Source organism: Coturnix japonica, unplaced genomic scaffold (genome assembly GCF_054131305.1).
Source record: "Coturnix japonica strain WE unplaced genomic scaffold, WE-NBRP24 Scf046, whole genome shotgun sequence".
NCBI classification, from domain to species: Eukaryota; Metazoa; Chordata; class Aves; order Galliformes; family Phasianidae; genus Coturnix; species Coturnix japonica.
The window spans coordinates 1,582,156-1,597,231 of NW_028188949.1; the positions used below are offsets into that span (position 1 = coordinate 1,582,156).

The window sequence follows — 15,076 nt, forward strand, 5'->3', positions numbered from 1 at the left end:
GGGTAAGGTGCAAGAATGATAAAGGAAAAATAAAGATTAGTACACGGCTATTGAATAGCAGAGTTCTGGTTGCTTTACTGGACCACAGTATGATTGCTCTGTATGAATTCGAGTGGAGACTCTGGTCATGCCCATCAAATGCCTATGAATGGGAAGGGGTGAATGTGGGATTGTTTCCAGACCTGTCTACATCCTTGCAGAGGAGTTGGACCAAGTGACCTTTAAGGATCCTTTCCAACTCAAAAGGTTCTGTGATTCCACCTCTGTGTTTCACATTAATTGAGTAATGATTTGTAAAGCTGTTAGAAAACTGAAGGACTTTAGTACAGCTTTGGGAGCTGAGGACATAGAAGCATAACTTGCTAAATCAGCGTTTGCTTACAAGGATGCTCAGATGATACCTTTGATTGTTTTCTGTCCCTTTACTAGAGAGCCTGTGCTCTGACAGAGCTGCAAAAAACATCATGGCATCGTTGTGATTCCCTGTCAGATAGTGGCTTCCACTAAAGCAAATGTGTCAGGTTGATTTGTGACAGCAGCCTGAGATTGTGAACATTCACAGAAGGATAATTTTAAGACACATCATTGCTTTGTCCTTTTCTTTTATTCTCTATGCTTGGCAGGTGTCTACCTCTGTCTTCTTCCCTTGGCCCATCTGTGGATTTTGCTCGACACAGATGGGATTTTCAAACAATCTGCTGTCAAATTTGGTCTCTTCTGAGCATGTGTATACAGAGAGCTTTTGGAGACGTGTAACTAGGCCAAATGAGGGTGCTTTTTCATGGGAATGGCAAATAACGTATCTGATAGCAAGACAATTTTCTCTGCCAAATTGCTAGTCTGCTTTGCAACAGGGGTTCATTAGGCTCTGTCCATGAACTGTTTAGTAAGATTCTCTCTTAAAAAAAAAAGTTGGCATCGTATCTCTGCAGCTTCTGTGCATAACATCTCCATGCCTTTGCTTTGTTTTACAGACAGTCGTCCTTATGTCTTTCTGATGGCCCGTGTTCATCCTGGTGAAAGCAACGCCAGCTGGGTGATGAAGGGGACCCTGGAGTTCCTTGTGAGCAGTGATCCCATTGCTGATCTCCTGAGGAAATGTTTCATTTTCAAGATTGTCCCCATGCTCAACCCTGATGGAGTCATCAATGGCAAGTGCGTTGTAGTAACATACTTATTGTGAATTTTCACTGGGTTTACCTGCAGGCTTTACTGCTGTATACTTAGCAGGCCTAGTCTTCAGTGTTTTGGGCCAGAATTCCTGTTGCCTTTTGCCTTGTGTTTTATTCATCCTGTGATCAGTCCTGTAAGGAGAATGTAAGTCCTGGATACAGCCCAGTGTGCTGTCTCGTGTGCATCAGATATTCATGGTTCTGTACTGTGTGGGGCCGTAAGGTGTCCCAACTGACTGGGTGAAGTATTAGCGATAGCAGACAAACTGAATCTTACTTGCTGAATGGAAAGTTATCTATTCTGCCAAATCAGCAGGGCTAACTTTATCTGCAAGCTGATATATCTGGGAATAACTGGCTTTAATTAATGCTTTATATAACCTGAATGGGGGAAAGATGTAAGGATCTATTAAATGCTCGTATCTTTATGGAAATGTTTCCGTATAATGAAACTCCCTCCTTCTCCTATCTCCTTTACTCTGTTTCCTCCCACATGCTTCTGAAGAGATTCCAAGTCTTTCTGAGCTTATGAATATACCAGTTTCTTTTTGCATTCTTCAGAGCTGCCTTTACATTGCTCCTACCCACATCATCACTACAACCATTCATCTGGTTTCAGGTCAGGTTGTGCTGATCCGGTGCTGAAGAAACAGGGTAAAGACCTTAAGCAAATCTTGAGCTTATTTGGTCCTAATCTAATTCCTTTCTGTTGTGGTCTGGGCTTCAGCAGAGGGCAGCTTGGAGTGTTCTTAGCCTCTGGTCTGCGACTATGAGCATAGTTTTTTGTGTTCCTGTTCTCCCCAGGACATGAGTGTGTTGTAGTTTAGGCTGTTCAGGGGAGCTGGATGCTGCCCCCGAGTATTGGAAGCTTCTGCTGGCACCAAATGTTTCCTTGATTCTTCCAGACAGCAGAAGCAAAAATGAAAGATTGTGGCTTTCTGTTTTTCCTTTCACTCTGCTTAATTAAAGTTTCCAGCAGATGGAGGGCTGGAGGGAATGTCTGACCTTTTTTCTCCAGCTGTCAGGAGTGAGCATAGCAGAGGAAGGGTCCTCAGGAGGGACAGTGTGGCTTTTGGTGACACCTGGAATGAAGGGTACTGTCTGAGCTCATATCACACAGGAACGTGTGGAGCTTCCACTGTAGTTCAACCTGGTGATGAGTAGGAAAGTTTGGTGTGGGATAGGAGCAGAGGTCCAAGGACTTGGCTATGGCTCTGTAGCTAAGCATGAAGCCTGGGGAAGGGAGAGAACCATTCCATCATGCTCCAATTTAAATGCTGTGCTGTGGGGCCTCCCATGGCTCTGTTGCTCTTGCTTCTTCCCATGTGCTTTTTCAGTGGACTGAGGTGTTCCTGCACAGAAAGAAAAGCTTCTTTTCTTGGCCTAGAGTTTATTGGCAGCTTTTTGGAGATGACTTTTAGTCCCTTGCTGCATGTGGAAGCACATGCAGGTTTCTTTGTCCATTAATGTTCTACTTCATCTAGGTTTAAGTGCTGTATTAAACTCTGTTGTCATTCAAATCACTGCCACAAAGGGAAGCTCTTTTTCCAGGAAAAGGGTCTGTAGGCCATTATTGACTGAGTAGCTGTAAACAGGTCCATACTACTTACTTTTAGGTCTCTGTAGCACATTTCAGGAAGCCACTTATTTGCCTTGAGATTTACAATCACGACTGAATGTGTCAAATCCACTGTTTATTTTGAATCATCACTCATTTCGAATCTTCATGCTTTGAAAGTGCATCTTCTGTACTACCCATCCATCCTTCTGTTATCTGGTATTAATCCTGCTCTAGTCTCGTTACCTCGGTATCTTTATATTTAAAAAAGGGTTGAATTCTTTTCTGTTGGCAGTTCTTTTGAAGCTCCTCACTCTCTCCCTCCTCCCCAGTCCTGTGTGCTGGGGTGTGCATAATGCTTCCCTGCCCGTCACAAAGATGAATGCCATCGCACGGTTACAAAGGATTTCTTCCAGCAGCCCAGCTGTGCCCCTTCCCCAGCTGACTCCCTGCTGCAGGCACAGCTCAGTGGAAGAGTGCTCATCCCAGCAGGATACCGTGCAATCACACTTCGAGAGCCTTGTGCAGCAACAAGACGATCAGGGCCTTGGTATTTGCTTTGGTTAATGTGATCTGAAAGTTGCATGCAGAGAATGTTCCTCTGTCACAGATATGATGGCAGTAATGTGATTATGCTCTGACTGTGTGTGGCTGAGCTAGGAAACAGCCTTCCCTTTCACTCCCTTTCACATCAGTCAGTACTATGAGGATTTATTCCTGTCTGTCAGTGATGGAGAGAGTTGAGTCCTGTTGCTGATGCTAAATGAAGGTAGTGGTGATGCAAGCATGTCTGTATGAGTAAGGCTGTCATCACATAAAAATAAAAATCATTACCCAATATCACATATAATTTGAGTTTGTTCAATCCAGAGAGTACTGATGAGCAGTTGTGTTCTGTGCGACTGTTCTCATGGAATCATTAAGGTTGGAAAAGAAGTCTGTCATCTGGTCCAACCGTCCGCCTACAACCAGTATTGCCCAGTAAACCGTGTCCTGAAGTACCACATCTCCATGTTTCTTTAAGGTCTCCAATGGATGGTGACTCCACCTCCCTGGGCAGCCTTTGCTCTGTCCTGAATAGCAGTCAGATGTAGGGTTTGTCAAATAAATTTCAGCTGATCTGGTAGTGGCTATATATTTTAATGTTAGACACTACTTTTTATTAAGTGCATCCTGTGTGTTGTCACACAGTAGTGTTTGACCACTGCTGGAAATGGGATGCTGCCTCTGATAGATGTATGGTCTGACCTGATATAGTTATTTGTGTGTTTTTTTTCTTCTTTACAAGTAAAAGTAGTCTTAATCTCCAAGAACGGTGCTATAAGATGGTCCAAAGTGACAGGCATTAAATTACTAAAGGGAAAGTGTCCTTGTAGGCTGATTATCTTGCGAAGGCTGTTCTGTGAAAACCCAAGGTATTGGTTGGTGTTCAGCTGACTGTTTTCTCTCATCCCTTTATCGTCTTTTTAAATTAAATCACGGATTAACAGGAAAGCTAGAGAAGGAATTCCATTCTACACAGCGGTGGAGAATCCATGAAGGAGCACAGCACTTTGATTAGGAAACTGCTGAGTTATACTGGGTGAGTGAGAGACCCGTGCTTTGTTCCTGGCTCTGCTGTTGATGAAGTATGTGACCTTGAGCATTTCCCCCTCCTTTTTTTTTCTTTCCCCTGAGTTTTCTTCCTGGGAGGATGAAATAATGACACACCACAACCTTCACACAGCTTGAAATGAGTGAAATATGTGTACCAGGAGCATTTTCTCTTCAATCTAGTTCTTCTGATTCATCCACTAAAACCAGGGTCAGGAAAGGAACTTGTAAAAGCTTATGACAGCACAAACAGTTCTGTTACAAAGAAATACCCAGCACTGTTGGCTGTTCACACTGTTCCACATAAGCTCATTACCACACAGTGGAGCAACAAGTTGCCTGTGCACCAACACTTCTCCATGCAGTTGTGTACCATCTTGTGACCTGCTTTTAGGCTGTCTTCTCTGTGCACATGCTACATACCCTTCTGTCAACAGCTTGTGTATGCAGCCATTCCTCAGTGTCTGCTCACACCTGCATATCTTCTGCACCCACGTACCTGGTGCTCCCATGTGTATGTTAGCAGTCACAACGTGGTAGTCAGCATTTTGTGGGGATTTTTTTGGCTGGACTTCTTCAGAGTCTGCAGTTTCATATAAATATTGCTATTTATTACCCCTGAATTTAGGGTTATTAATTATATCAGTATAACCTAATTTATATCACCATAAACAGCAATAATAAATAGTGCCAAATGCTAACGCGCAGTGCTTGCCAACCGTGCCCGTGTTTAATGAGTGCTTCCCCCCCACTTCCCAGAAGTATTAAATTAAAAATGATTCGGCCTTGCGATATGATTGATCAAACAAGAGGTGGAACTCCTAGATAAGTGCTTTTGTTTTAAAGAATATTTCATCTTCAGACTGCCCATGCACTGTCTATTATGAGCATCCACAGGTCTTGAACTGCCCAATCTCTCTCTTCCAAGTTCATGTCTCTCTCCTCCATTGCCACCTTCTTCCTTTTTCTTTACTCCCTTTCATGTTTCCTCTTTCTTCCCTTCTGTCTGCCCTTTTCTCGCTTTCCTTTCCCTACTGTTGAATCAAAGAAGCTTTTCAATGAGAGGAACTTGATGTGTTTTTGTAAATGAATTGAACCAATCAGTGGAGATGGGAGCCGGTGAGTCTATTTTGGTAAAGGAAGATTAATTTTTTTGGAAGCAGTGTGACTTCTTCGAAGGCATGGGGTAACCATAGTAGCTGTTAGGAAGAGGAAATCCTGATTTGCATTTTGGATTATAGCCATGGACTATTCTTTATCTGGTTTAAAAACACCCTGTTCCCTTCTGCACCTGCCTTCCCACAACACAGGCTGAGTAAGCTTTGCTGCTGCTTATAGGTAAGGCAGGTGAGCTGGGCTTTTTGTTTGTTTCTCTTTATTGATATTCACTCTCACTTTAGTCAGGCTGTTTGTTCCATCCTGTTTTACTTACAGGGCTTTGTTTATTGCGCCCTGGAATCCAGCAGAGAAAAGCTTTAACTCTGACAATTACAGAAATGGAGAGATAGAAACGTCCTCTGAAAGCCCTTTCAGAACACATTTCTATTGCATGCTCTCAGAAGGGAAACTATTAACTATTAATGTTTCCCACTTACTTTTTGAAACAAGGGCCTTTTTTTTTTTCTTTTCTTTTTTTTTTGAAGGATACTTGTAGGAAGAACAGAAGCAAGCTAGTTCTTCTACCCAAAAGCATTATCTGTGTATATAACTTCTATTTCCTCCTATATTATTGTGCACTCTCCTGCACTGAGACATTTTGTTCTCCACGTAGTCAGAGGCAGAGCTGGACATAGACAGCAAACAAGCTAAGGGCCGCACTTGAGGACTCACTTGATGACCCAGAACTGCATCCTTGAGGATTAAATCTTGAAGTAGAGGCACACAAAGCCATGTGGCTGTAGACATCCCTCCTACTCTCCCTTCCCTTCTCTTGTTTGCTTCTCTCTGATCAGAGGGTTAAAGAGGAGTTGAATTCTCAGAATCTAGTCTTGCATATCTAAATGGATGCCATGCACTTTGCAAGCACAATTTAAGGGGTCTCTCCAGACTAGCTGATGTGTGATGCGTGCATTTCTTTAAGGATGGTGCCAACGGTAGTTGGGTAGATGCGTGTGGAAGAACATTTTTGCATAAGATTCAGTCCTTACTCATTTAGAATGGCTGTGCTCTGAGCTCTGTGTTATAAGGTGGTCTATTTGCAAGCGCTGACTCGGGACCTCAGAGCAGATGAAAATGCCATGTCTGAGGAATGCTTGTACTGCATCTGGAATGTGGCTCAGGGAAGTGCTATGAACTGTGGGTGAACTTTCTTTGAGTGCAGTAGATGGTTCTTATCTAAGTGCTGCTCTCTTGCCTCTGGTGTTGCCTCAGCTGTCCCCATAAAGAGGACAGTGATCTTGCACTGGTGGTGAGGCATAACTGGTGAAAATGTGCTTCTTGTTGGCCATCACGGTCTTCTCAGCAGGCCGTCCTGAGAATTTTGGGTGCTTGTTCTTTAGTTCTAGTGAAGAGGGTCTAAGACCACTTATACTTCTTCAAGGCAAGCAGCCTTATTGTTCCTGATAGTCTCAGCAGATTCCCTATAGCAGAAGCCCATGATTTGGAAGGTTAGATCTATAGGATGTGAGGTAATGGCCTCAATTTGCACCAGGGTAGGTTCAGGTTGGATATTAGGCAAAATTTCTTTTTAGAAGGAATGGTGGTGTGTTGGAACAGCTGCCCAGGGAGGTGGTGGAGTCACTGTCCCTTGAGGTGTGCAGGAACCGTGGAGATGTGGCGCTGAGGGATGTCACTGGGCATGGTGGGGATGGGCTGATAGCTTGGCTAAATGGTCTTTCCAACCTTAATGAGTCTATGATGCTATGAAATCTGGCTAGTACATGAACAACATAAGATAAAATATGGGTATGTGATTCTTTAAGTCTTTGCAGCTTCTCCCTTGGTGGACCCAGAACCAGAGTCTGATCCTCCACCAAACTCTTCTCAGTACATCAGTATGCTGTGGGAGATGACCCTATTTCAGACAAAGCCTTTGCCCTGTGCTAACATGGCAGTCCATCCTTGGCTCTCCTATGGTAAACCTCTGTTGGCACGCAGCTACACCCCAGGACTCCTGACAGCACTTCTAATGCAGTATTGTTTATTCCTTCCTTTATCAGCTGGAGCTGTTGGGCTCCCCTGAGTTATTAGATCTATTCGCTCATTGTCAGTGTTTCCTCCTTTGTAAATATGTCCCCATATGTCTCTGCTCCTGAGGAATATGCTTTCTTTTCTATTTACTGCTTTTCCCAGGCACCCACCTCCTCATTGCTCTATCCACCCAGTGGCCCAATAACAGCCACAGAGATAAATAAGCAACATAACTCTTCCTAGCTATTGTTGTTATTGTTGTTGTTGCCGCCCTGCATAGTAATACATATAATAACAAGGAAACAAATCTTATTACTAAAGTAATTACAATAAATAAAAAGCTGAGAAGGGAGATGAAGGAAGGGTCTGTCAGGGGAGTGATTGCAGTAGGGGTTTTTAAAATTTAATTTACTCGAGATGTTCTTTGCTGCTTTATTGATACCCTGCTGAGGGGGCTGCGACTAATTAGCAACCAGCTGTTGTTCTAACACACCCTCACCTAATTTATTGTTTCGTCAAGTCTCTAAAATAGGAGTCTGTCTGCTATCGTTGTCTGTGGGACTCGGCACCAGTCTCATGTCAGCAGTTGGTTTTATTGCTTGGTGCTTCTGTTTTCTGAAAGCTGAGTAGCTGAGACTTTGGGTGCTTTGCTGCCTTTCCTTTTATTTTCCAGCACTTTCCATGCGCTTTCAGGAGGTCGGGCAGGAGAATACGCTCAGTCTCTTGAATTATAAGAGCTTGTCCCAGAGTCCAGAGGCCTGTTATTATAACAGGCCAACACAATGCTAGATTCTGGTAAATTGCCCAGAGGGCTGTGCCACTGTTTGTATGCCTTGGTAGAGACCAAAAAAGACCTCACAGAGGAGGTCTGGCATAGATAGGGCCAAGGGTTTCTTAATATGTAATGTCTATGATCTTGTTCTCTTGCTTGTCAATATCCTATGGAAGTGCTGTACTATTGTTTGCCTTTGGAGAAAACAGTATCATGTCTAAACATCCACAAAAACGAATTAGTTAATGGTCATTTTAAGAACAGGGGGGACCAAATGCATTGTCTCTTGTTTCTTTGGTCTTCCAGTCCCAAAAGCACGCACAGTGTTTGCTCTGAAACAGTAAAGGTTCCCCCCATGAGGTGCCTGCAGCTCCCTCGATGCTTTCATACCCAATCTGTTCAGATTAGTCAAGGTCACTTGGGAATTTCACTGCACTTGAAGATTACTTGATATGAGCTCAGTGATATTAATGTCTTGGACTACTAAACAATTCAGCTTTAAGCCTCAGAAATTATTCCATTTTATATGGCTACTACCTTGTATTTTCAAGGTAGCATGAATATTAGATATGAACACGATGTTCCGTGGGCTCAGAAAGGAATTATTTTTGTTCAGCATTCATGTCTAGTCTCCTGACTGACAACGGGAGTTCATAATCAGATGTCTGCGCTCCTTTGACAGTTCTAAGAGCCAGGAGGCTGATGTACAAAGCTAGCTTTTAGTAAAGTTAATGAGTTGATTGAATTATATTCTTATTTGCATTAGTTTGAGTGTGTATGACTATCTTTTGTTTGTTATTATGCTCATTTAAGTCCATTTGTTAATATATTATTCCCATAGCAATTGTGCCTGTGCTAGGCTCTGTGCAGACAGGCAAGGACCAGCTTGTCTCTTGTTAGGAGCTGATCCAATACTGGCACAGCGTGCTTTAGAATTGGCAAGAACAAAGAGGATACTGGGGTGCTGGCTAATGGATCTGTTGTGAAGGCTAATCCATTTTCTCATGATGTACTTTATGGAGGTGGAAGCTTTTGTAGTTACTGCTTTCCTTCACTGTTTCTTCTTAGGATGGGGGGGAGAATCTCACTGCCGTGACTTCTTCAGCCACCCAGGGAAGATTTGTGAGGTTCAGTATCATCAGTGAAGGGACTGGAGAACGCTGTAAGATGAGGGATTTCTTTATGCTTTCTTGAAATTGTCAGGATGCACCTGCAAACCCTGAACCCAGTTCACCCCATAGTTAAACACTACAATGAGATGTCACACAGATACTAACGAACTTGGATTTTGCATCTGATTCCTGGTTGTGGTAGGCATGGAGTACCGACATAAATGCTGAATGTACTGGGTAGAAGCTCATGTCATGAGTGCAAGGGCTAGTTTTGATCACTTATCTCAAGACCAACTCATCTTACCCAAGTTAATGCCTTTTGGAAGCTACAGATTCAGACTTGGAGTTGTTATTCATGGGATGGGAAAAAAGTCCACAAAATGAAATTGTAAAAACTTCACTTTTATAGATGCAATGAAGAATGTCCAATACTTTACTGCAATATCCACACTACCTGGAAAGCTGAAATTGCCTGGGAATGAAGATTATTGTCTCTCATAATATACCTTCATATATTACTGTGTAATAAATCGAGCAGTATTTCTTTCACCCTGCAAACTGGACATCCCTGGAGTTCCAAGTGACATTTCAAATTTTATACGACCATTCAGTCCCTTTTAAGTATTAAAACACATCATTTTTTGTGATATATGCACAGAAGTTCTTTCTAAAAGCATATGAATAAAAAAACTTGGAGCTTAGTTATGCAAAGGTAGAGCTGACTTACTGCGTGTTGGCTTTTAAATGTCTCTGTTTAGTTAGCTCGGTATTTTAGCTACTACTGTTCTTTAACATCTCTGTTTCTGTGTTTCTTTTCCGCTCTTCCCTGCCCTCTGTTTCATTTGAATAACAGATTCAATTGAATAACAGCTGGCAAAGTACAGTGGTAGGAGAGCAGATATGTGACTGCCTTGGGTTGGAGAAATGGGCTGGCAATTGGAAAATGGTGTTTTAAAAAATGGGACAAAGAGGCATAACAACAAAAATAAGCTTCATCTGGAAGCCTGTATTTTCAAAATTGCTTGTTCAAAAATGCACCCACAGAGGACCAGCTGAGGTTGAATAGTTCACCTGTGTACATGGTTCATATGATTGCACATGCAATTAGGGTAATTACACGGGCAAATTTTACCCCAGTAGTTTGAGCAAATTGTCACCTTAATTTCTGAAACCAGCTGCATGTCCCAGGGAAGCAGCAAGAGAATGAAAAACAGAAAATTAAGTTGATGCTGGAATGACAAAGAGTGGGAAATCAAAACCTCTCCTGTGACCTGAAAGACAGCACTGCTGGGAGTCAGGGAAAAAAAAGTCAGCCACACTTCTAATGCTGTAAAGCGTTGGAGTCTTAAAGGGATAGAAAAATGAAGAGCTTTTTGAAGTCATCTGGCCCAGAATTTGAGCTGGAGGAAACAATATGAAACAAAAAGAAGAGGGTGAGATGGGCAGCAAAGGGGGCTTCAGTAATGATGACCTTGTGTCTGTATGCACTGTAGAACTACGAAGTTGGTATTTGAACACACCCCAGCTCGGTGATGTTGTGATCCTGTTAGGAACCTTCAGATTAGCACGGTGATACTTCATTGCATGGGAATAGTGATTATTTTGGCATTAAGTTGCTGTAGAGATCTTGCTGTGTTCAGAGCTCAGCCACTCTTCCTTGTACTGTTAGAACTGGCTTGTAAATTCCACAGGTGGATGTGTCCCTGTACGAGGTGCTTAAATATTCCATTACATTCGATAGAGCCTCTTCTGCGTTGTTTGCTTGAGGAAGTAGAGCACAGTGAGGAAGTGGTAGTGGACAATACAGTCTAGATCCTAAACCACCTTTTGGGTCGCTTTGATTTGTCTCCAAAAATGATAAGTACTTAAGGTATAGTTATTATAGTTGAAGAAGTCCTATTACTCCTACTCCTGTAAAGTTATTATGCAGTGACAACGTTCTGGGTGAGTACAGGGGTTCTTTCTATGTATATCACATGGCATCTCAGATGGTAATGTTTCTTTATCTCCCATATCTCTAATTTTTCTCCCCTACATGTTCAGAAGCTCAGCTTTTGATTAAAAAAAATCTATCCTCCATTTAAGGGGCACCTGGTCCCACTGAGCACCATCTAAAGCAAAACTTGCTTCCCAGGTCTATCTCTGGTCTGTGACGTTTCTACCAGTAGATAACAATGATAACAGTAATGTAAACTTTGAGGAACATTTTGCATATTCATTGTCTGGTAGTTTAAAGGCTTTTGTATTTTTTTTTAATGTAATTTAAAATATACATTAAAATTTTAAATTATATTAAAAAAAAAAAAAAAAGATTTAAAAAAAAGTGTCTATTTTTCTGTCATCCCCCAAATGGTTATGACACATAAGAGGATGTAAAGTGCAGAGCAGCTGAACAATCATAAACTATTTTAATACCACTTAAAAATGAGAAGAAGCAGGAAAAGAGGTTTGGGTATTAATGAAGTTTATTGCACTCGTCTGTCACTTCTACAGAGCATGATTGGGGTTTTAAATCCTTGCTCCAGTGACGTGGAAAAAAACGTGGTGGTCTTTCATCCAAGTCCCTTATAGATGTTATTCTGTCACAGAAATCTCTAGTACCACATTTGAGCTCACGGTGAATTCTATGCTCCAGTGGATGTAATGTTAAGCAAAGCAGTTCTGGATTATATTTGTGGTAGCAGAGCTGTAAAGCAGAGCCTGAAAGTGAAGTCAAGAGTTATAGGAGATTATGGCTGTTACATTTTATTTGAACTTTTTTAGGTGATTCAAGGTAAGCTCCTTGGATTTAGGCTGAGACATCTGGGGAGTCAAGGCTGGAAAGACAGGCCATACTCTGTGGGTTAAACCATTTGCAAGGAATACCCAAACCTCTTTCTAGTTGACCTGTTTAGTGTCTCACTATAAACATATATTAACATTCAGTGTAGAAAGCTCACTGCTGAAGGCAGCAGAGGGGTGACTGTTCCCCACCCCCTCCAAAACATGTCAGGGAAGAAAGCTTGCTTTGGAAGACCTCCATGCCTGGGTGATGCATTGCATGTTTTTGTGTGTGTGCTAGTTTTCAAGTGAAGAGCACCAAAGAACTGCACTAACTGAATTAGCTGTAATTTGTCTCTTTCTGTGATGTGCAGGTGAGGGCACCCTTGAACTGTTCTAGTTCTCTGTCTATCTTTAGACTGATTCGAGCAGCACAGGATCTCATCAAGCATGTAGTCTGTTCAGAGGCAGTGGCTTTGAGCCTCCCAACTCATAATACTAATACAACTGGGAATCTAAATAAAAAGGAGAATGTTAAGAAAAAGTCTCTGTTGCTGTAAGCAGAAATAATCAGAATCAAGTCTATCTTTCCATTATGTGGTTTCTTACAGAAACAAAAGCCCAGCTCGGGGCTGTTACTTATAATGAACTGGTTTGGCCAGTGTTCGTGCCTTTCCCTTTTTTTTGTTGCCATGTGTCAATTCTGACTGTGTGTACTGCTATGACAGCAATTTATTTCTTATATCTTTTGTCCCAAAGGGTGTCAAAGAGCCATAACAAAACTGTATGTACTTTAATGTCAGGCATTGCTTAGTGTGCTACCTTTGGGCTGCTACAGAGTAGTTCTTTATAACCTCTGAACCTGTTGCCTATGAATACAGGACGTTGCTGGATTTAAGCCATCGGGCAAAAGTCACAGCAACTGGGTGTGCAGCAGTTATTGTGAGCTACAGAGTGACTGAAAGAAATCCCTTAGATGCAATCAGACAGTGTCCGTATTCTGTTTTTGTTTTCCCCCAGCATTTTATCCATCTTTGAGAAACACCTGGCAGCTCTGAAACCACAATTGTACTTGCATGATCTCAAGTGGAATGGCTGGTCCCTAAACAGCATGTGTCTACCAAGCACTATGTCTCCACAAACTACCTGCAGGGCATGGTTTCTTGCTTAAGCCTGATGTGAGCTTAAATAAGGAGTTTGCTTTGAGGTTTGCCAAGAAGCGTTCTTTGTGTGTAAATGTGTATGCAGCCATAGAGTAATGGAGACCATTTTGACACAGGCTATCAGGATTGAAAGGCTGCAGTTTTGCTTGGAGGTTACGTATACGTTTTTATATGCAATTAGTTAAGTTGGGGTTTAGGCATTTAAATGGCCATTTGTGCTCTCACTTTTGAATATTATGATCATCCTTTGGGAATGAGCTTGTGCAAATTAGGCATGAAAATAAGCATACGTTTTGTGTGCTGTACTGTCAGCATTTTGCTGTATTTGGTAATAAACTCGTATTGATTTATCAGGTTTTTTTTTCCCTCTCTTGATATTTCTGCTGTAATCTGAAGAATGTGAGCTGGTGGCTACAAAGCAGCAGTACAGCAGTGTTTTCCTTTTCCTAGTGACTGACTCCTTTAATTGTTCCTGTAGCATAAGCTCGTATTTCCATCTAACTCTTATTTAGGATACTCTCATGGTGAGTTGGAATTCATCCCTGCTTTGCCTTGTGGTTGAGTAGTGACCAAGACTTGCCCCTAGCTGATTTATCCTTCTTTTATCTTCTTTCCCTTCATACCCACACAAAAAAAGTCTGTCTGTGTACCGAACTGTGAAATACATGGGAATACAGAATTGATATTGTTGGTTCAGAGCTCCATCCTGGAAGCTTCAGAGAAAAAACTGCTTACAGGGGGATGAAGGCCTTTGAAGGGCTTATTAGTGACTTGGCCTATGGGCTTCCTGGGGGCTTGCTAGACTCTGCTGTATCACAACTTTAATGTCTCCACATAAAGTTATCTACTGTGAATACTTAATAAGGGGGATGAAAAGATCAGATCAGTTGATGAAAAGAACAGTTCGAGCTGATGCTAAGTTGCTGCCCCAAAACCTTGAGGATACTGAAATTTGCAATGAAATTTGGAACCTTTGAGTCAGCTGACTTATGATCCATTGTAGCATAATAATATACACTGTTGTTTAATATACCTTCCATGATTCTACTGTTAGAGTAGGCATCAAGACATGAGAGCAGCATTGTGAGTGCCACAAAGGGTAAGAATTTTGTCAGTTAATGTTCATTGAGGAAGAAATTAATCTTTGGTTCTTTCACATTAATAATCCTATTAAGGGTTGGCTTAATGAAGTTTTACTGACTAATTTTCGAGCTGTAATTTGCCTGTGATTCTTTTGAAAATTTTTTAATGAAATGGAAATTTACATAGACTGCACAACAATAACCTAATGAAGTGGCAAATCATATTTTAAAATCACTTGTGATTCCAAATGGCATCTTAATTCTTGGAATTGAAGACCATTCACACTGAGAGGTTCTGAATCACTGAAAGTAAGATGGAGCTTTTTCTAACCCAGGAAATGCTAACGAGTACAAAATGAGTCTGTGAAATGGTTCATGCAAGCTTGGACCAGTTCTGTGTGTTGCTGAAAGAAAATGAAATAGAGAAGATCTGAAAGGAAGCCCTCATCTTCTTGAATGCTATGGAGAGTCTGTGCTTGGGTAGCACAAACATGATACTGTCAGTGAATGCAGCCAGTACCGAGATGGGGCTGCATTCCTACAGACTAATGGCAAAAGAGCCTGGATGGATCATGGTCTGATTGTCATCTCTTAACACTTGAGAGGGAGCGCAAAGAGTGATGAATGTATGTGAGTGTTACAGAGAGCAGAGCTGAGGCCCCAGCAGTGGCTCCAGTCTCCTCTTATGTTTTCACAAATCACCTGGGAACTGACTCAGTGAAATTTTTCATTATA

General features: G+C 41.8%; 1 protein-coding gene across 1 annotated transcript in view; it reads left to right on the top strand.

The window, feature by feature from the left end:
- The first annotated feature begins 955 nt into the window (after positions 1-955).
- Positions 956-15,076, top strand: part of LOC146752345 (cytosolic carboxypeptidase 4-like) — a 93,869-nt gene continuing 79,748 nt past the window's right edge. The window contains exon 1 of the mRNA XM_085532025.1: positions 956-1,155. Within this exon, the coding sequence (XP_085388151.1) occupies positions 998-1,155 (158 nt within the window). The 5' untranslated portion in view covers positions 956-997. The remainder of the gene's footprint in view (positions 1,156-15,076) is intronic.